Source organism: Panulirus ornatus, chromosome 56, assembly GCF_036320965.1.
Source record: "Panulirus ornatus isolate Po-2019 chromosome 56, ASM3632096v1, whole genome shotgun sequence".
NCBI classification, from domain to species: domain Eukaryota; kingdom Metazoa; phylum Arthropoda; class Malacostraca; order Decapoda; family Palinuridae; genus Panulirus; species Panulirus ornatus.
Window position 1 is genome coordinate 17,150,898 of NC_092279.1, and position 24,343 is coordinate 17,175,240.

General features: G+C 45.3%; 1 protein-coding gene across 2 annotated transcripts in view; it reads right to left on the bottom strand.

Annotated features, from left to right (window-relative positions):
- Positions 1-3,835: 3,835 nt before the first annotated feature.
- LOC139765964 (uncharacterized) overlaps positions 3,836-24,343 on the bottom strand; it is a 25,513-nt gene continuing 5,005 nt past the window's right edge. Inside the window, exons 2-4 of one of the 2 annotated variants that reach the window (XM_071693985.1) lie at positions 8,932-9,230; positions 8,316-8,551; positions 3,836-7,991 (exon numbers count right to left, since the gene is read on the bottom strand). In XM_071693985.1, coding sequence (XP_071550086.1) covers positions 7,504-7,991; positions 8,316-8,551; positions 8,932-9,230 — 1,023 coding nt within the window. In that variant the 3' untranslated portion in view covers positions 3,836-7,503. The remainder of the gene's footprint in view (positions 7,992-8,315; positions 8,552-8,931; positions 9,231-24,343) is intronic. The other variant, XM_071693986.1, reaches the window with a different exon arrangement.

A 24,343-nucleotide genomic window follows, 5' to 3' on the forward strand; every position in this document is an offset into this window, starting at 1 on the left:
CCCGGACCATGACGAGTCTCAAGTGAAAGTGATGAATATGATGAGTCTCAAGTGAAGGTGATGAATGTGATGAGTCTTAAGTGAAGGTCATGAATATGATGAGTCTTAAGTGAAGGTCATGAATATGATGAGTCTTAAGTGAAGGTCATGAATATGACAAGTCTTAAGTGAAGGTTATGAATATGATGAGTCTTAAGTGAAGGAGATGAATATTAGTCTTAAGTGAAGGTCATGAGTATGATGAGTCTTAAGTGAAGGAGATGAATATTAGTCTTAAGTGAAGGTCATGAGTATGATGAGTCTTAAGTGAAGGAGATGAATATTAGTCTTAAGTGAAGGTGATGAATATGATGAGTCTTAAGTGAGGATGAGGAATATGACTGTGAGGGAGATCTAGTCTCATGACCAGATCACATCACCTGCCTAGACAGACAGGACACACTCGAGTCGTCATGCACTCGACCACTCAAAACAAAACAGGATTTCATCAGAGCTCGTGAAATCGGTCCAGACTTGCCCGGGTCCTGCTGTTCCCCGTCTAGCAGTTACTCACCGACGTTAAGCGCTGTCTACCTACGACACCCGCAGCAGCTTCTTCCTCCGTCAGTAATACTGCCCACCAACGACACCAGCAGCTTCTTCCTCCATCAGTAATACTGCCCACCAACGACACCTGCAGCTTCTTCCTCCATCAGTAATACTGCCCACCAACGACACCCGCAGCTTCCTCCAGCAGTAATACTGCCCACCAACGACACCCGCAGCAGCTTCTTCCTCCGTCAGTAATACTGCCCACCTACGACACCCGCAGCTTCCTCCAGCAGTAATACTGAGGAGTGAACGACTGTGACAACAGAAAAAAAATCTCATTAGAATTTTCCTTTGGCTTTCACCTTGAGATCATAAAGGCGAACGTGATCTCATGGTAGATGGTGATGATAATGAGACAGACGCAAGGCAAGGATAAGGAATTTCTAATTCTGATCTTCATTTATAAAGTGATAAAGTTGGTGAATTAGTCCCTACATCGTGGCCCATGAAGTAAGTGTTGAACGAACGGGGTCACGAACAGGGTCATGAATCACTGCCTCATGATCTTTGTGAATCACTGCACCCTGATCACTGCATCATTATCTTTATGAATCACTGCATCATGATCTTTATGATCATAATCACTGCACCCTGATCACTGCATCATAATCTTTGTGAATCACTGCACCATGATCACTGCATCATGATCTTTATGAATCACTGCACCATGATCTTTATGAATCATTGCACCATGATCTTTGTGCATCACTGCATCATGATCTTTGTGAATCACTGCACCATAATCTTTATGAATCACTGCCTCGTGATCTTTGTGAATCACTGCATCATGATCTTTGTGAATCACTGCACCATGATCTTTATGAATCACTGCATCATGATCTTTGTGAATCACTGCGCCATGATCTTTATGAATCACTGCACCATGATCTTTATGAATCACTGCACCATGATCTTTATGAATCACTGCACCATGATCACTGCATCATGATCTTTTTGAATCACTGGACCATGATCACTGCATCATGATCTTTATGAATCACTGCACCATGATCACTGCATCATGATCTTTGTGAATCACTGGACCATGATCACTGCATCATAATCTTTGTGAATCACTGCGCCATGATCACTGCATCATAATCTTTGTGAATCACTGCGCCATGATCACGGCATCATGATCTTTGTGAATCACTGCGCCATGATCATTGCGAATCACTGCTGTAAAATTGCTATGCATTTCGTGAAATATACAAACATGAATGTTTACCTCGTGCCTTGTGACCTGGAAAATACATTGGGATCCTGGAAAAGAAAAAAAACGAACTGTGGCTGAAAGTGTGGGAATACTGTACACATAGCAACAACACTGTACTGTGGTGCTGCAGGTCTGGCAACACTGTGTTGTGGCGCTGTCGGTCTGATACCAGTGTTGTAGTGTTGAAGGTCTAGCAACATTATGTTGTGGTAGTGCACGTCTAGCTATCTGTGGTTATTTGACCAGAGACAAAAGAAAATGTAGTGCTGTGTTTTGCAGACGACAACAGAGCAAGAAAGTGATAAGCCCAGACCAGACCAGTAGATACTGTAATTAGACCTAAAATATTATAAATAAATGTGCAGAGAAGAACGCAATGTACTTGAGTTTAAAAAATCTGAACAGCTTTGTCATGTACTGTAAAGACCCAACGACACATCGGGCATCATATATGAGGCCAGTAGGACAGAACGCGACCGATGCAGGCAAGAGTTGGACACTTGGGAGCGACCGTCATTGAGCAGCTGGAAGTCTGGGGACCTTGTTCGAAAATAGCACCGACCAGCTAAGAGACGAGCGGAGGGATAGTGAGAACTTGAACGAGAGACAGAAGGCCGGTGATGGAAATGCTCCGTGGGTACGTTGGAGGCAAAGTTGAATACCCCTTTGGAATTCTAATGGGCCACCATGCGAGCAAGCTTAAAAGACACAGACTGGAAAGGATTCACAGACATCTTAGGAAAGATTGAAAGAACTCGAACTTGACACTGTGGAGGGAAGGAAACGAATCGAAACACCAACAACGCGACTGTTGGAATAACAACACACATGGCCCTGCTATGATGACCACGGAACCCACTTGTCACTGGCTGCCAGCTGCTCAGCTCTGCAAGTCAGACGTGTGTGGGTCCCGCATGCTGTTCATGATGATAGCCGCGAAGTCTCGTCGGACATTACCGATGACAGCGGCCCTGAGCACACACATCCACCAGAGTGATTGAACTGTACTACTGTCTGGGTGAGGTCGTATCTGGGTCATGGTAAACGACTGATGGTCCGCGTAACCACGAAGGAAAATCCGTCGCTGTTTACGAACATGCGACATGGCAACGTAAAAGATGCGACCACTGGCAAACATTTCCAGCACTGAAATCGATTTATTCCAGAGGGGTGGAAAGTGGAGCAACATTTTGACTTCAACGAAGTTTGTTGTATGAGAAACTTCACATGGTCTTGCAAAACCGCGAGTTAACAGTATACAACAGTTTAAAAGTGGCGAGACGTGAGTTATTGGTAGCAGTGTCCACTTGTATAATCAGGCGAGTGGCTCGTCCATCACACCTGACCCAAACATATCCAGTAAGGAATCTGGTTCATGCTCCATTAACATTAACCGAATATGACGTATACACCGCCTCTTTCTTCAGTGACATCTTAAAAGTCTCGACCCTCGCCCTTTTTTTTTCCTCCGCCAAAGCAGCAGCAGCAACAGGTCCTGATGTTGCCATATTTGTGGTCGGCACTCCGTCTTCTTTCTTACCTCCCAGTTTGACACACAATAGAGGCAATATCTCACACGGTTACTCTGCCCGAAGACCGAGCCACTCCACTTTATCAGTGTCTGAAGGAGAAAGGCCACAGGAGTCCCACAGCTAACTAAACACAGTCTCTCTCTCTCTCTCTCTCTCTCTCTCTCTCTCTCTCTCTCTCTCTCTCTCTCTCTCTCTCTCACTTCTTGTCTTGTATGCCAATTCTCACACTTCCAGTTGCTTTGTCCAAGCATCGAGTCTCGCCAAGTACTTCATTGTCAGACATCCCAGGAACTTAACTTTGTTACTCAAACCTCAAGCCATGTGTGGATAGGTGGTCGAACTGACGTGCAGATGAACACCAAACATACAAACACTTTACTCTCTCCTGTGGGTACCATTTAATACAGTCTATAATACAGTTCTCCCTGTAAAGTCTATGGAGTAGAAAACGACACTCTTATATATGGTAAAGGTTAAAGGAGAAAAAGAGGCAATGTCTGAGTAATAGCTTTATATAAAACATATCCATATATATCACATGAGCACACTCACCGCTTCAGTATTTCAAAATAATAAAACACCTTTTTTTTTTATAAAAGAAAACGTACACGAGTCATTAGGGTGACTAGTTAGTGTAACAACAAAGGTTCATTCTTATAAAAATAATGAAAATGGGGTGTTGGTGGGGGGAAAAAATGGTTTCGTGATTTTTCTAAAAAAAAGGAACAAGACAATGGAAACGAACACCTGATAAAGGAAGTAATGTCTCCATCAATAAAGAAAATGGGACGTGAGTCAAAGAAAATGAGATGCATGGGTAATTATGAAACCTGAAAAGAAAATGGTATATTTGATTGCTGTGGAAGAACACAGGATGCAAACGAAAACACACTTATGCTTTGGTGAATGGTAACTTTTGAAAAGACAACAAGGGATCATTGGCGAGCGTCGAAACGTGGCGAGTGAATAATGTAGTGAAAGTTTGTGGGGGGGAAGAAAAAGAAAAGAAAATGGAACTACATGTCAACGACTTTGCTAAACATGACGAGTTGAACTTAAGGGTCCAGGGAGTTCGATATTACTTAACACTGGTTAGAATCTCCCTTTAAGAGGCTGCCTTCAAATACTGCCAGCATTTGATAGTCCCTCACTTTCGTAACTTAAGTCGTACCTCTCATCATAAAGGGTAGGTCTGACCTCCCCAGCCTCGACGTAGGTACGACCCAGCGAAAGGCGTGTTTTGAAAGAAAAATGCACGCGGTAGTTCGACCCTTAAGGAACTTTTAACCCACACTGGCTGGTATTCAAGGCAAGCCTCAACACAAAATATGTAATATTTCTAACAAGAGGGTCCAAGTTATTCATCTATTAATTTATTCTAACTCGGCAGGACAGTTTTCAAGTGTTATAGCCACTTTTACATCGAGAAAGACACTGTACAGTTGTAAATGTTCGTAAAAATCAAATAAAATCTATGCTATGTTGTTAGGATGGAATATATGATACATTGGTTGAAAAATTGAAAAAGAAAAAACTCTACAACTTCTATTAACAGTAAAGAAAAAAAGAAAAGCCGTTCGACCCAAGAAAGGATCGAAACCCCTAACACAGTGTCATGGCCTAAGTTCACATCACACACACGTTATATTCAAGGGTTCAAGCTTCCGCCACTTACTACTGATGAAGAGGTGGGCTGGTGTGCGCAAACATGAAAATAACGATTACTCTCTTACTCTTTAAATAGAGAGAATGGCATTATTAGGCTCTACAGAGGCTCACGATGTTGTTAAACATTGATATGTAAAGAACAGTAACTCAGATATAGATTTCTACAACTCATACGGTGTGACTTGACCACACACACACACACACACACACACACACACACATACAACACTTGCGTTCCAAAAAGAAATGAATCAATTCTATTTTTTTCCCGCACCGTTGACACCACGGCAGAGATGCGCCGAGACGAATAAATGTGGCCGAGAATACATGAACTAAACAGCTGTTGTTCAAGTGTTTTGGGAGAGGTTGCACTGCGGTATGTTGCTGTGGATTACCAAGTATGATCGTGTGGGACTTAGCGTTGCGCTGCGCACACATATTTGGTCGACGACTCTCTGTGTGAGTGTGTGTGTGTGTGTGACAGGACTGCCGGTGTGAGTAATGTTAGGCCACTTGTACCGCGAGGTACGTCATACGTGGATATCTCCTACCGTTTTTGTGGGTGCAAAGTGCGTGTACGCATGTCCGAGAAAGGGGACCACTTGCGTAACAAAATGTATGGAAATTTCTTTTATGAACGATTTTATTCATTATGTTAAATCATACAGAAATCTGAAACTGAAAACTCTTGCATGTGTATGAATAACTGAACAGAACTGGGTGTTAATTCTAGGTGAAAGTGTGTGTGTGTGTGTGTGTGTGTGTGTGTGTGTGTGTGTGTGTTGGAGAGCCAGCACGTGAGTGATGATGCTGAAGACTTAAGTGTGTGTGGTTGCTCGGACCTCATGGACACGTATGTGCTCCTCAGATGACAACGTCTTCTGCCGTCTGATCGTGAAGAGCGTTTGGTGGCTGCCTTTCACCCTTCTCCGTCTGCCGCTGCTCCCTTATCCTCTTACAACCATCAGGGTTGAGATAAACCCCTGCCTGCATCCACGCCGGACTTGGCGCTTTCCTTCTTACCTGGCCGTCTTGCAGACATCTGGGGTCGGGATAACATCTCGCTACGTCTCCACAAGTCTGCCTCACTCCTCAGTCCTCCCCCTTCTCCTAGACTTCTTCCAAACCGTCTGAGAGTCTGTTGGATTCCTTGATTGTCGTATGAATTCCTCGATTGTCTTAAAAAAAACTCAGGGTGTCTCATAAACTTCAAGAGTCTCTCATATTCTCCTCAGACCTCCTACACTTCCTGGGACTTTGAAGGAACTCGCCGAGTCTTTTACACAATGACTGGGAACCCTGGAGCGTCATTGATTTTCAAGAGCATTCTTCCTGTTCCCTCGGAATCTCTTTGCACTCGGCAGACTTCCAGGTTTAACCATGACATCCACGAAATACACAGCACCAATTACATGGCTGGTACCGAACACGTGCACTTCCTGAGGTTCAGCGGGACCGTGAGCTGTAGAAGCCATCCATACTGGCATGGGGACCAGATGACGTACGAGTCACGTCACAGTTACGTCACTCATGAACGATAAAGAGCTTGATCTTATTTGTCAGTCTTGCTATTTACGGTTTCAGAAGACGCTCACACTTCTAAACGCCGAAAGAAACAATAAACTTCTTGAAGACTTTGCATGTTGTAGATATCAACAAAAGGTTTTAAAGCTGGATTTTTATTTCATGCGATATCAGATAATTTGAGACCTTCCCAGTGTTATAGACGAACAACGTTTTAATAAAACGACACAAACACTCGCTTGGCAACAAAAGTATGCATAATTCCGCGACCGATTTTCAGGCGTCATTTCAGAGCCTTCGAATTTCCAGGACACATCACAGAATAAGCTTTTCCATCACACGTTACGATGCACTGTAAACTTTAGCCTCCCTCTGCTGTACTAAAAAGTTCCATCATCCAGCTGTTCGTCCATTTCCATAAGCTCCTAAGCGTGTATGCAGTACTTTCACATCACTGGCTATGTCCCAGTATTACTGTTAGTTCACAGGGTCACTTAGTTCGCCTCTGCCAACACTGTCACGACATATTCCCCAACGAGTCTGTTTAGAGGGAGGGCACCCGAGATCACACGGTCCTGAGCATCACGCACACGCGACACACTTGACCTGAACTGGGGATTCGGCTGGTCCTGTTATCACGTATTAGCGATGAGAGATGTTCTTGTGTACCCAAGTGTTCACGTAGTCCTGGATACATATATGTTGCCACTTCGAGGGACGTAAAAAAGTACTCTACAGAGGCTACAATGTCCTCGTCCGCGTCTACAAGACTACTACAGTGTGAGATTTTCTTTCAAGGTGGTTCTCCCTCCGGTGGGTTCCTCTAAAACAGGTGTGCTCGAAGTGAGGGCCTTTTACAGCAAATCTAACCCCAGTAAGTTCCTCCGCAAGACTGATGTCCTAAATGAGTATCTGTTGGAATGAATAAAGGTGGATTCCCTCTTCGGTGGGTTCATCTCCACGAACGGTGCCCTAAGTAAGGTTCTCGTACAGCGGTTCTGCCTCTGACGAGTTCTTCTGTATCCTGTGGTGGTGGGGTTGTCGTCTGTCGGTGCCCCGTCGTCTAGGGGTTCGACGCTGCCCACGACCCTCCGAGAAGTAGATTCTGAATCTGTCGGTGCGGGAGGGGAGGAGCGGCAGGCCGCGCTGCTGGGGGGTTAGGGGACGACCCCGTCGCGTCCCGCCCACGTAGTAGACGCTCTCGTAGTCCGAGCCTGAGCCCGGGGAGGAGGTGCAGGGCGGGGCGCTGGCGCAGTAGTAGCGGGAGTGGGCCGGGGACACGCTCGGGGTGTCGTTGTCGCTGGCCTGCCCAAGCACTCCTATGGGCGCCAGGGACTCCTCCTCGCTGTCGGTGTCTGCCGGGGCGGCCGTCCTCACGCTCCGAGGATGTGATGGTCGAAGGAGGGCCCGACCCTCCTGGCCCGCCGCTTCACTGGTACTGTAGCTGCACGTCTCGCTCCCTGCAATGACGAAGATGCACCGGGTCATACGTGGGCTGAGCTGTACAGTGGTGTAGTTGGATTATTAAGACTACAGTGAACTGCTGTTCCTTGACATAGTTATATACCAACATTATACTTACTAAGCTTTAAAATATCTATCATTTCTTATATACAGACGTTTGCTAAGGTAACGAGTACATGTACCCTAACTAGACATGTTTGTATGACCTGCTGTAACAAAACATGACAATATGGCTTGTAGACTGTACCCAGCCATATACGAAGTCATCGGGCTACACATGGACGCTGCACTTCGCGACCTGGCAGTACTGCAAGACCCACCTGAGGAGATGCTCTGGTACAGATGTTCTGACGGAGGGTTGCTACGGGGATGGGCGGTGTACAAGCGACCGCCCATAGTCATGCCCATCATCTCACCGCCGTCCACGGGCACGGGCTTGAAGCGTGGGCGTGTGCGGGCGGGCACGATGGTGGGGGCGGAGGGCAGGTCGTCGTATATGATGGCCCCGCTCAGCTCCGTGCAGCCCTTGGGCGACCGTCCGCGACCCCGCACCCTGCTGGAACAAACATTGTGCGATTGATCCGGGAAGGAAAGGGATTAGTTGGTGTTCCTCCTACCGCCCCGGGGTCGTCACATTACTAGTTATATTACTGCCCTGGGTCGTCTCTTGACCCTGTTTCATCGTGCTGGCGGGGTCATCCCAGTACGCAGGGCCGTCCCTATGCCAGTAGATGACCAAGGTTATGCCATTAACTGAAGTCGGTCCATCACATGATCTTGGGTAGCCCCACGACCTAGGCTCAACCTATTCCCTGATGTCGTACCATTACCTAGAGACGTCCTACTACCTGAGGTCCCCCTAGTACCCGGGGTTGTGTCACTGTCCGGACCCACTACCTACGTCACCTAGTGCCCGGTGTAACGTGTGCTACTGACCTGCAGACGATGATGGCGGCGACGATGACCAAGACGAGGAGCGTGGCGGCCGAGACGATGACCACGGCCAGGGGGGCCCTGACGCTGGGGGAGCGCTGGTCCTCGCGGGCCCCCAGGAGGCTGGGGCAAGTGAAGGCGGGGCCCTGACAGTGGTGCCGAGGAGCAGCGTCGGGAGGTGTTGGTGTTGGTGGAGGAGGAGGAGGAGGCAGCGTGAAGGTAGGGGGAGGCGACCCTCCACACTCACACTCGCCAGGATCCCACTCACCGTCCGCCCAGCTGTGTCCTGCCATACTCGCCACCTGCACGGAGGGAGAAAAACTGCTTAATTTCGCCTCTTCTAAATTCGTCTGGCCTTGCTATATCTCGACGTCACTTAACCCTCACCGGCCTTTATCTAATCTCATATGGCCTCATCTGACCTCACCTGTACCTGTATGATATTAAGTGACGAAAACAGTTGACCTCACTGTGCCACATTATTACACTCCTTAACATTACGTGCTTAGGTTTCTTGGACTGTCCCGCTAACAGTTTCGTAATACACATTACTCTTTTGTTTCCCCACTTGATGCGTCTCACTTTAACAATTATTTTTCACCATACGCCACTTATGGGACCGATCTCATCTTCCTCACCATCCGCCACACACACTGGACCGATCTCATCTTCCTCACCATCCACCACTACACACTGGACCGATCTCATCTTCCTCACCATCCACCACGCACACTGGACCGATCTCATCTTCCTCACCATCCACCACACACACTGGACCGATCTCATCTTCCTCACCATCCACCACTAAACACTGGACCGATCTCATCTTCCTCACCATCCACCACGCACACTGGACCGATCTCATCTTCCTCACCATCCACCACTAAACACTGGACCGATCTCATCTTCCTCACCATCCACCACGCACACTGGACCGATCTCATCTTCCTCACCATCCACCACACACACTGGACCGATCTCATCTTCCTCACCATCCACCACTACACACTGGACCGATCTCATCTTCCTCACCATCCACCATGCACACTGGACCGATCTCATCTTCCTCGCCTGATCCACCACACACACTGGATCGTCAGTTCCAGTTAATATGCTTACTGTTAATTACTGAGGGCTTAGTCTACTGTGTTTTGGTCGTGTTTATGGCTAGGTTGATAATCACTTTAGCTGTGTTACTTTGCGAGCTTAATGCTATGGTTGTCCTGTATTTTATGTCTATGTTATAATGGCTAGTGTGATCCATTTACCATGGAGCTTTGTTATAACTGCGCCCTGGCTCTGTTTCCGTGATAGCTATGTTATAAAGTCGCCTCTGGCTCTGTTGGCCTGGTCGCTGTTATAATTGCTCCTCTGCGCTGTTGGTGTGCCAGCTTTGTTCGGATGGCGTCTCTGGCTCTGTTAGCGTGGTAGCTGTGTTAGGATGGTGCCTCTGGCTCTGTTAACGTGGAGGCGGCGTTCTGATGGCACGGACCTCTCGTTCTGTCAGCGTGGTAGACCTGTACCGTGATGGTGCTGGGGTTAGCGTGTTGTGACAGCCTTGTGTGATACGACTGGTCCTGTGCCGACACTGCCATGATTTCTCATGACAGTATCTCATCGTAGGTCGTGGCGAAGTTACGGTTTGCCTTACGAAAGAAACTGATTTAAGATACGGGTGTGTGATTACTATACGTGATTCCTGTGTGTGTGTGTGTGTGTGTGTGTGTGTGTGTGTGTAAACTAGTATGCGTTATAATGAGTTTTTAATTACAGCTCGGGATCTTGGGACATAGGACGGGATGATACTGGAAGCCGTTAAATATTATAAATGAACCAAAGCCACAACGACGGAATGGTGTAAACTTTTCTGTTGGTTTGGGAGGCATGATGGACGAGGAGGGGCGGGGGAGGCGGCGTGTGACGGCGGGAAGGGTACACACACAAAAAAAAAAAATAATAATAATAATAAGTGAAGCTGATGAGTGGGGGAAGGGGAGGGGGGAGGGTGGTGGACGTCGACTGCAGGATAGGCTAGGGGTGGGGAAGGGGGGGGGGGTAATGGGGAAGGGGAAGTAGGATGGAAGGGGTGAGGTTGGGGTGCCCGAGGTAAAGTCGGATTAGAAACGTCTGCAGAGGGAGACGCCAAGGGTGAGACAGGGCCAAAAGGGCGAGGAGAGGAGAGACAGGGAGAGTGTGGAGGGAGTTCAGGGCCAGGTGGAGAGGAAGGAACTAGGCAAGGATTAGTGAGGATGGAAAATAGAAAAAGGACAACTGAAGTGGGAGGAGATTAGGGACAGTGCTCCCTCCCCTTAACTAAAGAGGACAATAATTGGAGGACATAATGAACCAGGCAGGAAGAAGGAGGCCGGTAATGGTGGGTAATGAGCAAGGCCGGGGTGGGGTGATGGGACCGAGGGAGCTGTTGGTGATGGCGGCCGGTGTGGAGCAGGGTTGTAAGTCACCACACATTAACACAAGGGGAGCCCCACCTGCCGGCCCTCTGACTAGTGTTGTGTCGCCCAGGCACCGGCATCATCGCACATGATGTCCTGGCCCTACCGCTCAGGTAGATACAGGGAAGCGACAACAGCGGCTGCTGCTGCTGCTCCTTACCACGAGCCGTCGCTTTCCAAACGCTACATAGGACGATTTTTATGACCAGTTTCCCTTTTCTTTTTTAAGCCAGACATATTCCTTCTCAGGTATATATATATATATATATATATATATATATATATATATATATATATATATATATATTTTTTTTTTTTTTTTTTTTTTTTTTTTTTTATACTTTGTCGCTGTCTCCCGCGTTTGCGAGGTAGCGCAAGGAAACAGACGAAAGAAATGGCCCAACCCCCCCCCCCCCCCCATACACATGTACATACACACGTCCACACACGCAAATATACATACCTACACAGCTTTCCATGGTTTACCCCAGACGCTTCACATGCCTTGATTCAATCCACTGACAGCACGTCAACCCCTGTATACCACATGACTCCAATTCACTCTATTCCTTGCCCTCCTTTCACCCTCCTGCATGTTCAGGCCCCGATCACACAAAATCTTTTTCACTCCATCTTTCCACCTCCAATTTGGTCTCCCTCTTCTCCTCGTTCCCTCCACCTCCGACACATATATCCTCTTGGTCAATCTCTCCTCACTCATTCTCTCCATGTGCCCAAACCATTTCAAAACACCCTCTTCTGCTCTCTCAACCACGATCTTTTTATTTCCACACATCTCTCTTACCCTTACGTTACTTACTCGATCAAACCACCTCACACCACACATTGTCCTCAAACATCTCATTTCCAGCACATCCATCCTCCTGCGCACATCTCTATCCATAGCCCACGCCTCGCAACCATACAACATTGTTGGAACCACTATTCCCTCAAACATACCCATTTTCGCTTTCCGAGATAATGTTCTCGACTTCCACACATTTTTCAAGGCTCCCAAAATTTTCGCCCCCTCCCCCACCCTATGATCCACTTCCGCTTCCATGGTTCCATCCGCTGACAGATCCACTCCCAGATATCTAAAACACTTCACTTCCTCCAGTTTTTCTCCATTCAAACTCACCTCCCAATTGACTTGACCCTCACCCCTACTGTACCTAATAACCTTGCTCTTATTCACATTTACTCTCAACTTTCTTCTTCCACACACTTTACCAAACTCAGTCACCAACTTCTGCAGTTTCTCACATGAATCAGCCACCAGCGCTGTATCATCAGCGAACAACAACTGACTCACTTCCCAAGCTCTCTCATCCCCAACAGACTTCATACTTGCCCCTCTTTCCAGGACTCTTGCATTTACCTCCCTTACAACCCCATCCATAAACAAATTAAACAACCATGGAGACATCACACACCCCTGCCGCAAACCTACATTCACTGAGAACCAATCACTTTCCTCTCTTCCTACACGTACACATGCCTTACATCCTCGATAAAAACTTTTCACTGCTTCTAACAACTTGCCTCCCACACCATATATTCTTAATACCTTCCACAGAGCATCTCTATCAACTCTATCATATGCCTTCTCCAGATCCATAAATGCTACATACAAATCCATTTGCTTTTCTAAGTATTTCTCACATACATTCTTCAAAGCAAACACCTGATCCACACATCCTCTACCACTTCTGAAACCGCACTGCTCTTCCCCAATCTGATGCTCTGTACATGCCTTCACCCTCTCGATCAATACCCTCCCATATAATTTACCAGGAATACTCAACAAACTTATACCTCTGTAATTTGAGCACTCACTCTTATCCCCTTTGCCTTTGTACAATGGCACTATGCACGCATTCCGCCAATCCTCAGGCACCTCACCATGAGTCATACATACATTAAATAACCTTACCAACCAGTCAACAATACAGTCACCCCCTTTTTTAATACATTCCACTGCAATACCATCCAAACCTGCTGCCTTGCCGGCTTTCATCTTCCGCAAAGCTTTTACTACCTCTTCTCTGTTTACCAAATCATTTTCCCTAACCCTCTCACTTTGCACACCACCTCGACCAAAACACCCTATATCTGCCACTCTGTCATCAGACACATTCAACAAACCTTCAAAATACTCATTCCATCTCCTTCTCACATCACCGCTACTTGTTATCACCTCCCCATTTGCGCCCTTCACTGAAGTTCCCATTTGCTCCCTTGTCTTACGCACCCTATTTACCTCCTTCCAGAACATCTTTTTATTCTCCCTAAAATTTACTGATAGTCTCTCACCCCAACTCTCATTTGCCCTTTTTTTCACCTCTTGCACCTTTCTCTTGACCTCCTGTCTCTTTCTTTTATACTTCTCCCACTCAATTGCATTTTTTCCCTGCAAAAATCGTCCAAATGCCTCTCTCTTCTCTTTCACTAATACTCTTACTTCTTCATCCCACCACTCACTACCCTTTCTAAACAGCCCACCTCCCACTCTTCTCATGCCACAAGCATCTTTTGCGCAATCCATCACTGATTCCCTAAATACATCCCATTCCTCCCCCACTCCCCTTACTTCCATTGTTCTCACCTTTTTCCATTCTGTACACAGTCTCTCCTGGTACTTCCCCACACAGGTCTCCTTCCCAAGCTCACTTACTCTCACCACCTTCTTCACCCCAACATTCACTCCTCTTTTCTGAAAACCCATACTAATCTTCACCTTAGCCTCCACAAGATAATGATCAGACATCCCTCCAGTTGCACCTCTCAGCACATTAACATCCAAAAGTCTCTCTTTCGCGCGCCTGTCAATTAACACGTAATCCAATAACGCTCTCTGGCCATCTCTCCTACTTACATAAGTATACTTATGTATATCTCGCTTTTTAAACCAGGTATTCCCAATCATCAGTCCTTTTTCAGCACATAAATCTACAAGCTCTTCACCATTTCCATTTACAACACTGAACACCCCATGCATACCAATTATTCCCTCAACTGCCACATTACTCACCTTTGCATTCAAATCACCCATCACTATAACCCGGTCTCGTGCATCAAAACCGCTAACACACTCATTTAGCTGCTCCCAAAACACTTGCCTCTCATGATCTTTCTTCTCATGCCCAGGTGCATATGCACCAATAATCACCCACCTCTCTCCATCAACTTTCAGTTTTACCCATATTAATCGAGAATTTACTTTCTTGCATTCTATCACATACTCCCACAACTCCTGTTTCAGGAGTATTGCTACTCCTTCCCTTGCTCTTGTCCTCTCACTAACCCCTGACTTCACTCCCCAGACATTTCCAAACCACTCTTCCCCTTTACCCTTGAGCTTCGTTTCACTCAGAGCCAAAACATCCAGGTTCCTTTCCTCAAACATACTACCTATCTCTCCTTTTTTCACATCTTGGTTACATCCACACACATTTAGGCATCCCACTCTGAGCCTTCGAGGAGGATGATCACTCCCCGCGTGACTCCTTCTTCTGTTTCCCATTTTAGAAAGTTAATACAAGGAGGGGAGGATTTCCGGCCCCCCGCTCCCGTCCCCTCTAGTCGCTTTCTACGACACGCGAGGAATACGTGGGAAGTATTCTTTCACCCCTATCCCCAGGGATAATATACATATATATATACATATACACACACACACACATACACATACATACGCACATACACACACACACACACACACACATACATATATATACATATGAAAAATGTAAGAAACAATTTATAAAACAAACTTTTAGCTTGAAATGAATGAAAAAAATGAATGTCACATAATGGTTCAACCTCTGGCTATGGAAAAGGAAATGTACAATTTATTCACACAAACGTCAATAGCAGTTCTCATCAATTTCACCACTGTATCAATAAGCTCCAATGTCTAAGCTACATTTTTCTCCAACTTCACTATTTTCTTGTCAAAAACACCATGCATGAAAACTATCACTCCATTAACACAACTATAAACATTTACTTCCCCTTTAAAAGTTCTGGGGAAGTCTGTCTCGATACACTGCGGCGAGGCGACGCGACGCTGACACAATCACAGTCACAATATCACTTCTGCCTCCTCAAGTCAATCTCTCAGCCACAGTGCAGGCCTTCATACTTTTTGTTTGAAAAGCTAAACCCTCACACTTGTATTAAACTGTAAATTGGTTGTGAGGTGATGAAATGTTTCTCATTGGTAAAGGCATGGATTTTTGTTTACTTTTAAAGACACGTGGTTAATCGAGCATACATCTCTCTCTCTCTCTCTCTCTCTCTCTCTCTCTCTCTCTCTCTCTCTCTCTCTCTCCCTCTAATAACCACGCAGCTGCAGTTTAAAATTCTACGATAAAAAAATAAACTGTGAGAAACACTTAATTGCTTTATTGGGGGAAACGAACTTCTAATTAGAGGAGAGGGTCAAGTCTCAGGAGGTAGGTGAGAGTTAGCAGAGAGGGTGAGGTGGGGAAAAAGAGCTCGTGTATTTCTCCATGCTTTTATACAGGTGTTATGTCCAAGTTGCCTGGATATGTGGGACACACGGTAGGTGTATGTGAAAGGAGTCACAAGATTACTTTGTGTCCTCTTGGACAAATACCAGCCAGACAAGAGGCAACTTGCGCACTGTTCAAAATTCACTGTACCGGGCCCCCATACCTGGTGTACCAATTTGTGCCGATTTTCTGATCGTAACATGTCTAACCCCAGCACCAGTTTGGTAAAACATCTTATGTGTGTATTTACATGTGTTTGACGTGCGTATGAGTCTTGTGTTTTTATGTATGCTTCGCTTTTGGACACAAAGAACAGTATATTTCACGTAAAACCAGTTTTTTTTTTTTCTTAATTCATCAAAAGAGAACCAAGAAAGTTTATCCTTTGTAAGGATTATTAAGATCTTCAGTACAGTTCCTGGTTCACAGTCCCGAAGTTTGGGGCATGGCCACGTATACGGAGAGACATGCAGACGAACACGTGAAAACATAGGAGCAGCTGAACGCACGAAATGCAGACAAGAAGAGTCAAGTACAATCGAATTATATAACTGACAGAAAAAAAAAACACACTGACACACTGTCATAGGAACAGTTACGTTAACAAAAGATTGCACGTGTATGTCGACTCACCGATAGACGATAACTCAAAAACAGAGTGTCGGACACACAAATGAATGCATGGACAGATATCTGGAAAAATAGGCTATGTCAAACGGACTACTTTGGATTCCTCCCACACCCTCCCCTCCAAAGTTTCCTAGGCTAGGCTACGTTAGATTAAGTTTGATCAGGCTAGTTTCGTACCCTGGCCTAACCTATAACGAAATCTGGTTTACCCTAAATTAGCCTAGGAGAAAAACGTATGTTTCAGGTGATCCCAAACTCGGAAGGCTACGATCAAATACCTTTCTTTTTCCAACTCTTAAGAGATTCATCTCTCTTACCCAAGACGTACGCATGCCAGCCATAACAGCACCCTCCTCCAACACGTGAGGCTTATACCACAAGTCATATTTTCACCCTCGTAAAAGCCAGGAACTTTCACACAATACACTGTCCTATAACGTCAATCTTTTACGATGAGTTATCCCGAACTGGGACGCCACCACCACTGTTGGTTTTGTTGTAGAATGCTAGGCTTCACAACTCCCTCCCCCCGGTGAACATCACCCTTACTCGCTTGCCATCAAGCGTCCACCAGGCCTACGTGTCTCGCCTGCAATAGTGTTCAGGGAGTCGCAAAACATAACCTCAGATGTTTACTAACCCCGCCGAAAATCGCCATGAGCGTAGCCTCGCTCTCATACACTCTTACGACCTCCCATTTCGATTACCCTACTACTATTTGGGTCATTTTGCACGTCTGCGTACACTTCTATGAGGGATGAATCCTGTAAACACATCGATTAATGAATATCATCTGTGAACTCTCACGTACGTTAACTTTGTGCGTTGTTGGCGATCTATGGTACGGTATGGTTCCCCCCTCGACTCTAGGCTAGAGGTCTAATCGAACTGAATCGTCGCGAGACCTTTAAGAGCCTACTTTTTTGTCCCTTTCTCCGAAGGTCCTGGTCGTTAAATCTTGTAACTCTGACCGTATCACACACATTTTCATATCATAACCTCCAACTCGTCACTACAGGTGGCCATTCCTTCCTGCACTCATGATTTAAAGATAATTCTTATTATGTAGATGAATTTCAGTCCATTTTCACTACAATCGCTCCACATAGCTGGTCAATAAAACTATTGCGGCAATAAAACGTACGTATGATTATACATACATGTTGAGCAATAGCACACAAAATGCATTCTCCTCCCGGCTAACATTCATGCTTTGCTTAATTCAGCTTAAAAAAAAAAAAAAGAAAAACAGAATTTAGGAATTTGAAATCCGGATACCGAGCTGCGGGACGTAGCAAATATCCAGCATTCTCTGTGGTCATTAAATATCAAATGCGTTGCCTTTCGGATCTGATAACCAGCCAGAAATACGTGTGTGTGTGTGTGTGTGTGTGTGTGTGTGGGACTCGCGTCCCGAGCGTTTGTTTCGTACCTGGCCGTAGCGGACAAGATCCTTACGATGAACCATCATCATCAGAAGGTACGTCTCTCATGTAAAAGCCTACTTAGTTACGGTCGCAAACTACTCGTTGTACTTACAGTCCGCTACAAACAGGACATTTAGGCATATAAACACATGTCCCGACTTAATCACAACTGGTTTCGCTTCAAGAAAATTTAAAAGACTATTAAACAGCATGAGTTCAAGCCTCCAATCCACAGTAACATGGGCTAATGAAACTTGCCTGTTCTGCAGGTTACTACATCCCCTGTCTTTTGTGCATCTCCCTCCCGCTCGGTCCCTTATCATAGCGACGGGTGTAACCTTCGAACTCAGCAGGGTGTTGCACTGGCGTCTTTGGGAACCTGCCATGCTCGAAGACCTTATCGGATTTCAGTGAATCTGGTGTAAATCTTAGGGCTTACAGCAGCTGCTGGACAGCTGTTAGGGGACATACGGCTGATACGAGAGATACCATGAGCAAGCAAGTATGGCTTACCGCGTAATATTTTCACCTTCCACAGTCAAGTGGAGGTGTATCTCGACGGTTATGACTGGAAAACATTTCCCTACCACTTGCCATCAGACTCCAGGCGGCGGTGGTTCCAGTAGCTTTATAATGAGCACAATGCAATCCTAATCCTGTTTTGTCCGGTCAAACGCTACTCCACCAAAAGGTAATTCTGGTGTCGTGTGTGTATACAGGCATACTTGTTTATGGATGTTCGGGTGCATGTTATTTCCCAGCAAAGATACACCATGTGTATGTAGAAATAGATAAACTGATATAGTGCATAAGCAAACAAGAAATTCATTTAACACCAGAGCAGACTATTAGTTTACGTTGGTGCGAGAGATGTAAAGGCGTCTAGTAAATAAAGCTGACCGGCCACTAGCAAAGACTATGGGAGTAAGATCACTAATCGACATTGTTCATTGTGAAAAAAAACAGGAACATCTAAAGGTTATGTCTTATTCATCCTCCACACGTGGCAGAAACATTTCACCCTGAGATCTGTCACTCTCACGGTTTTGTCACCTCGATATGGACTGAGGAGCATTTAATCAAACCTCCAGGCGCCTCCAGAAGACTGTGGTGTAATGCCTGATATCTCTTCGTGAACAACGTGACCCTCAGCCGTTACGTAAGATAAGACTTAAGTCTTAGCTGAATTCAGCTTCACCATCGTTTCCTGTAGTACGTCCGGTCAAGTCTCCTGCAGAAGGGTGAGCGCACGTGACGTGGGGAACGGGAGGCGCCCTTTCATCCGCAAGCTACTCCACCAAACTTGACTTCATGACTGACACAAACTGAGACTACTGTCTGCCTTAGACCTGCCTCCGTTCTTCTGCGGGTGACGACAAACTGTCACCAACACAAAGCTGAGCTGAAAGGTCCACTTTTTTTTTTTTGTAAATATCCCTAGCCTGTATTCTGATCTGTGCAGCAGATTTTACGAGTTCCTAAGAGAGTTAAGAAAATTGTTGGTCATTATTAGTCTTATGCATTAAAGGACTGAACAGCAATAACTTACATGCTTTAAAACAGGGTTAGGCATCACTGCGGGCGATAACCACCACATTGGCTCATAACTGGCGAGCAACAGTAAATATTGCGATGCTGTAGGTTATTGCCCCCCGGAGTCCACGATCCCCCTACCCCACCCCCGAGAGAGAGAGAGAGAGAGAGAGAGAGAGAGAGAGAGAGAGAGAGAGAGAGAGAGAGAGAGAGAGCCACGTCAGACCAACACGTGCACTGGTTGTCACCAGATCCTTACAGCCCCGCCTTGTGCGGCAGTTCGTTGATACCCGTCCGGGTGTAGAACGCCCGCTATTGTTGTTGCCCGTTATCACCAGCCCCGGAACCGATAGTATGTCGGGGTGTTGTGTGGTGGGGGTGGGGAGTGGACAGAAGTGGGTCCGCCTGCTGCTGACGCTAACCCAAGCCACAACTGCCATAAATGGTCGTATATTCACACGCCAAATAACAGCTACATGCCTGTGTTTTATTAACAACTAGACGCTGTAAATTCAGCTCCTATGAGGCAAATGAATCCATAAAATGTTTACAGACAGGGAGTACATATAGTTCAGTGGCGGCCAAACATCCCAAACATAAAATAAGGCAAAAATCACACTAATTAAATTTCAGTAAAGCAGTTTCTTCGTGATACATCAACATTACACAGTAATATCTAACGACAATTATCGTAAGCATTAGAAATATAAATTTAAAAAAAATCAAACCAGGCACACAACCGCTGCTTGCCAAAGCATCACAACATGAACACCGCAAAGGGAAGCAGATGGTGTAGAGGAGGACATGGTTAGGGGAAAGGGTAACTACAAAGTAAAAATCAGAGTCAGTGGTAAGAAGGCAGGGAAGAGAGGTGAGATGAAAAGAGGATACAACGTTGTCCAGTGGGGGCAGCTGGGGCGCGGCTGCTCGTCGCCCAGGGAACACATCAGTGTGGCCCGTTAAGGCAACCTCAGCGATTGTCTCTGAACATAAAGGGCTAGGATATCTTGCTGGCCACTCGGTGTGGCTCACTGGGAAGTGTTTTTTGATAGCTGTGTGTATGTTTTAAGATTTCATTTCTTCTTTGTATCAAAATTGAACACTGGTATCCACTGGCTGCCCATATACCCTCAATGCTGGTATCTGCACCTGCACAGCCCCCTTGGCCCTGTGTTAGCCTCGTCACATTACACAAAGCACTGGTGATCAAAGTTGCATTAATCGCAGAAATCTGGGTGACAAGTTGTATCATATATGACCAGGGACAGACGGACGAACGAAGAGAACATATGAGCATGAAAAAAGGGAGAGGAAAGAGTGTGTGTTCTTCGCCAAGTTAGGAGGGAAGTGCCCTAGGGCTAGGTAAAGGAAGTACACAGATGGCAAATACACATCTTCGTGCTAACCTGAAAAAAAATATAGCGAACAAACAAACAAAATAAGGTCTCTGAACACCGAGAGAATTAACTAACATCGAGTACAAAATTAAGTAACGAACCGTTCGATGATGAAGCACTAAAATAATAATAATAAAAGCGGAAAGCAAAGGTCGTACTGAGTTAATCATAAACTTTTGTAACTAATGCTTTAGATTTGGCACTTTTTTTTCCTATCTTTTTCCTACTGAGAGAAATAAAGTCACATCATTACCTCGGCAGTGGTTTTCGTCTGTTGTCTTGCAGTGCTAAAACAAGTTAGGATATGCAAGTGATGATACAGTGTTTCTGTTCCCATCATTCAGACATTACAGAACGTAATTTCTTCATCTTAATAATAATAATAAAATAATAATCATAATAATAATAATAATAGTAATAAAATTAATTTTTCATAACCAGACAAAAGTGTAGGTAAATTGTCTTGATTTCCAATTTACCATAAAAAAATTTCGATTATGCCATATTTCATCTCATTAACTAAAGGAGATTAAAGCGCTGTACTACGCCAGCTATGTATTTCATTTCCTATTAACTCTATATGATCCCCAGTGCCACCTGACTCCGCTTGTACCTGACTCCGCTTGCAAGTGGTTAAAACCCGCAAGCGAGAAGTCACCTTCAGCAATGCTGTGTCGGCGTCAGCAGAACGGTAAGGTGTAGTCCCTGTCTCGCTAAGGACCATCTCGATCCACAGGGCTCCATTATTTCCATGCTTCGGAGTGGAGTGCAACCTTGAAGATGCAAGAGCCCCAGAGAAAACGGTGCCGAGGATATATAATAATAATAATAATAATAATAATACTAATAATAATATGATCCTCCTGCACATTGTAGGACTTTGTGCTCATTAATATAATTGTTTCACATCGTATTTTTTGAGTAAGTCATCACATAAAAATTCGCAGAAAACTGCGGTATGTTTTTCTCGTTAAAGCGATTCATTTTACCCTATGAGAATATCACATTAAGAGCTAAACATCTGGCAGTATTTTCATATTAAAAAAAAAAAAAAAGACTTACATAGTGATAGTAACTGCGTCATTATCCAGAAACTACTTTTATTGGTCGAGAGTTTGATAGTCGCGATCACTGCCAACGATGGGTGAACGTCAGGATAATGAACTGTTAAAGCACCTGTTACGTCGCTCGGGCTAGGTTGCTGAAGCCGCCTCGTCCGACACAGGAGTTCAGTTCCATAAACATCGATCCAGTTTGGTTCGGCATGATTATCTATCTGGCGGGAGCGGAAACCACCCACCGCACGATAGCAAAGACATTGCTTTACCACACAAATAATTCGAGTCAGTTGGTGTTCACTGTCTTTACGTGGGTTAGCTACGATGTACATTCGTGAGTTTCGGTTGCATCAATAAGCTAGAGGAAGGAAGTTAACAACACTACTTAGCTGGCTTCATTAAGGATCTTAAACTGTGTAACCGACTTCATTACTTAACACCATGACGAAGGCTTACCGGTAGGACCCATGACCACGGTGGTACTTGACCACAACGTTACGACCCACGACCACAACGGTACGTTCCATCAACGCAACGACCACTTGAGTAACGACGATGCGGCCACTGGAAATGACTGCCTGACCCTCATACACACAGTCGTGCTTTGGGATTAAGGTTTGAATACGCCAATCGAGGCCTAGTATTGCAGATTAGCCATGTCGAGGTAGCGAGGTTGTACTGGCCAGTTACGGTCGAACTGGCTGGCCACGGCAAGTCAGCGAGGACAGTAATGAACTATTTTGATTGATGAGGGAGGACGTGTGTCACAATGAACGCCACCAGACACTAGCACCGGGCTCTAATTATGTTCCACCCTGAAACTGAGTCAATTATACTACTTAACTGTCCCTGCTAACTCAGTCATTCCTTCCGAACAATATATTCGTTGTGTGAGACGGCAGGATAAGTGTTATAATGAAGGTCATAATTCTTAATACGTTTGCATTACACCATTGGAAGCTCAGCTGAACTTCGTACATAATTTAGTCCTCTTAATCAGTTGGCAAATCGACAAATGACGATGCCCTAGCAGGAGAATAGTTGATACAGACTTGATGGCTTTACAACGGTGTGACCTTAATTTTTAGTCTCTTCTATCTCTCCTTGCCTTAGATTTTCCCACACTAAACCTTCATAATGTATTTCAGCACATCTCCATGAACTTGATTTGTGTTTCTGTTGATTCCTGGATGTGTTCACCCACTTGCACCGTATTTAATGGTCTCGCCTCCAAATAAATCCTTACTTGATCATTCTCCGTTCATCTAAACACTCGCAGTGGTTACACATTCACTCCATTTCTTAAGTGCCAAACTTTTCCCCAGTAAAACATCAAACATATATCATGCAATGTATATTCCCCACAACTACGCACATTACTCACAGCCACTAAGTAATACTTGTCCTTCATCTGTTGTACACGTAATACATAATTTCTCTAAATAAAAATGCATCACTCCCAACAGGCTAAAATTCACCCGTCCCTCACGGTAGCCTCATAAACTGTAACGACAATGTAACATTTCCATCCGAAGTGACTCTTTTATTATTACCATCCTAAACAAGGTTGTCTCCCATCTTCTTCCTCTAGAGGAAATAAATCTTCCGATATCTACCGTAGCCATAACTGTCTCTTCCAGTCCTCCTTGTCCATACGTGGGTACGTCGATGTCCACAACCTTACCCTGACACCAGTGATAACCCTAAAAGCCCCTCTCTTATGATGATAATTGATCCAAGATGAATATGAATAAGATATATCAAAACAAGACTAAGATCTTAAGACATAGCATAGCAATGAGAAGTAATGATATTAACAAAGCAGACGGATACGTTGCTTTGGAGAGGAGGGACAAACAAGGAAGGAGCAGCGGCATAAGCAGCAACGGCGGTGGAGTTTGGGTCCTAAACTAAGTCAGTAATCCTTGGAACACTCACGACCCATCTACCCCTCTAGCAAGTGCAGAAACTCAAGTGAACATGGTGCACTGTGTTTACTCAAAGTGGAGCCGAGATATTTATGAGATTGTTTCCTTATCTTCTGGCAAATAATTTTTCTTCGCTGCTGGGGACGAGCGAAGGTCGTCGACCCTCTTGCCTCCTCTGTCCACCCAGATATATAGGTGGTCGATCAATCCGAAGCATGCTGGCCGGACGGGTGGCCAACACACCATCATGCAAGGCCAGCAGTGGTGCAGGCCACGCCAGTCTCTGGCAGCCGGCCAGGCACGTTGAAGAGCTGGACAGTCGCTGGCTGGTACTCTGGCAAATTACTGATGGCAGCCTGTCTTAAGGTTGGACTGTCTCATACTTCAGACTGAAACGTAGGATAACTTCCCATAAAATAGAAATTTACGTCAGCATTTTACAATGGGTATATACTGCGGGTTCTGGCCA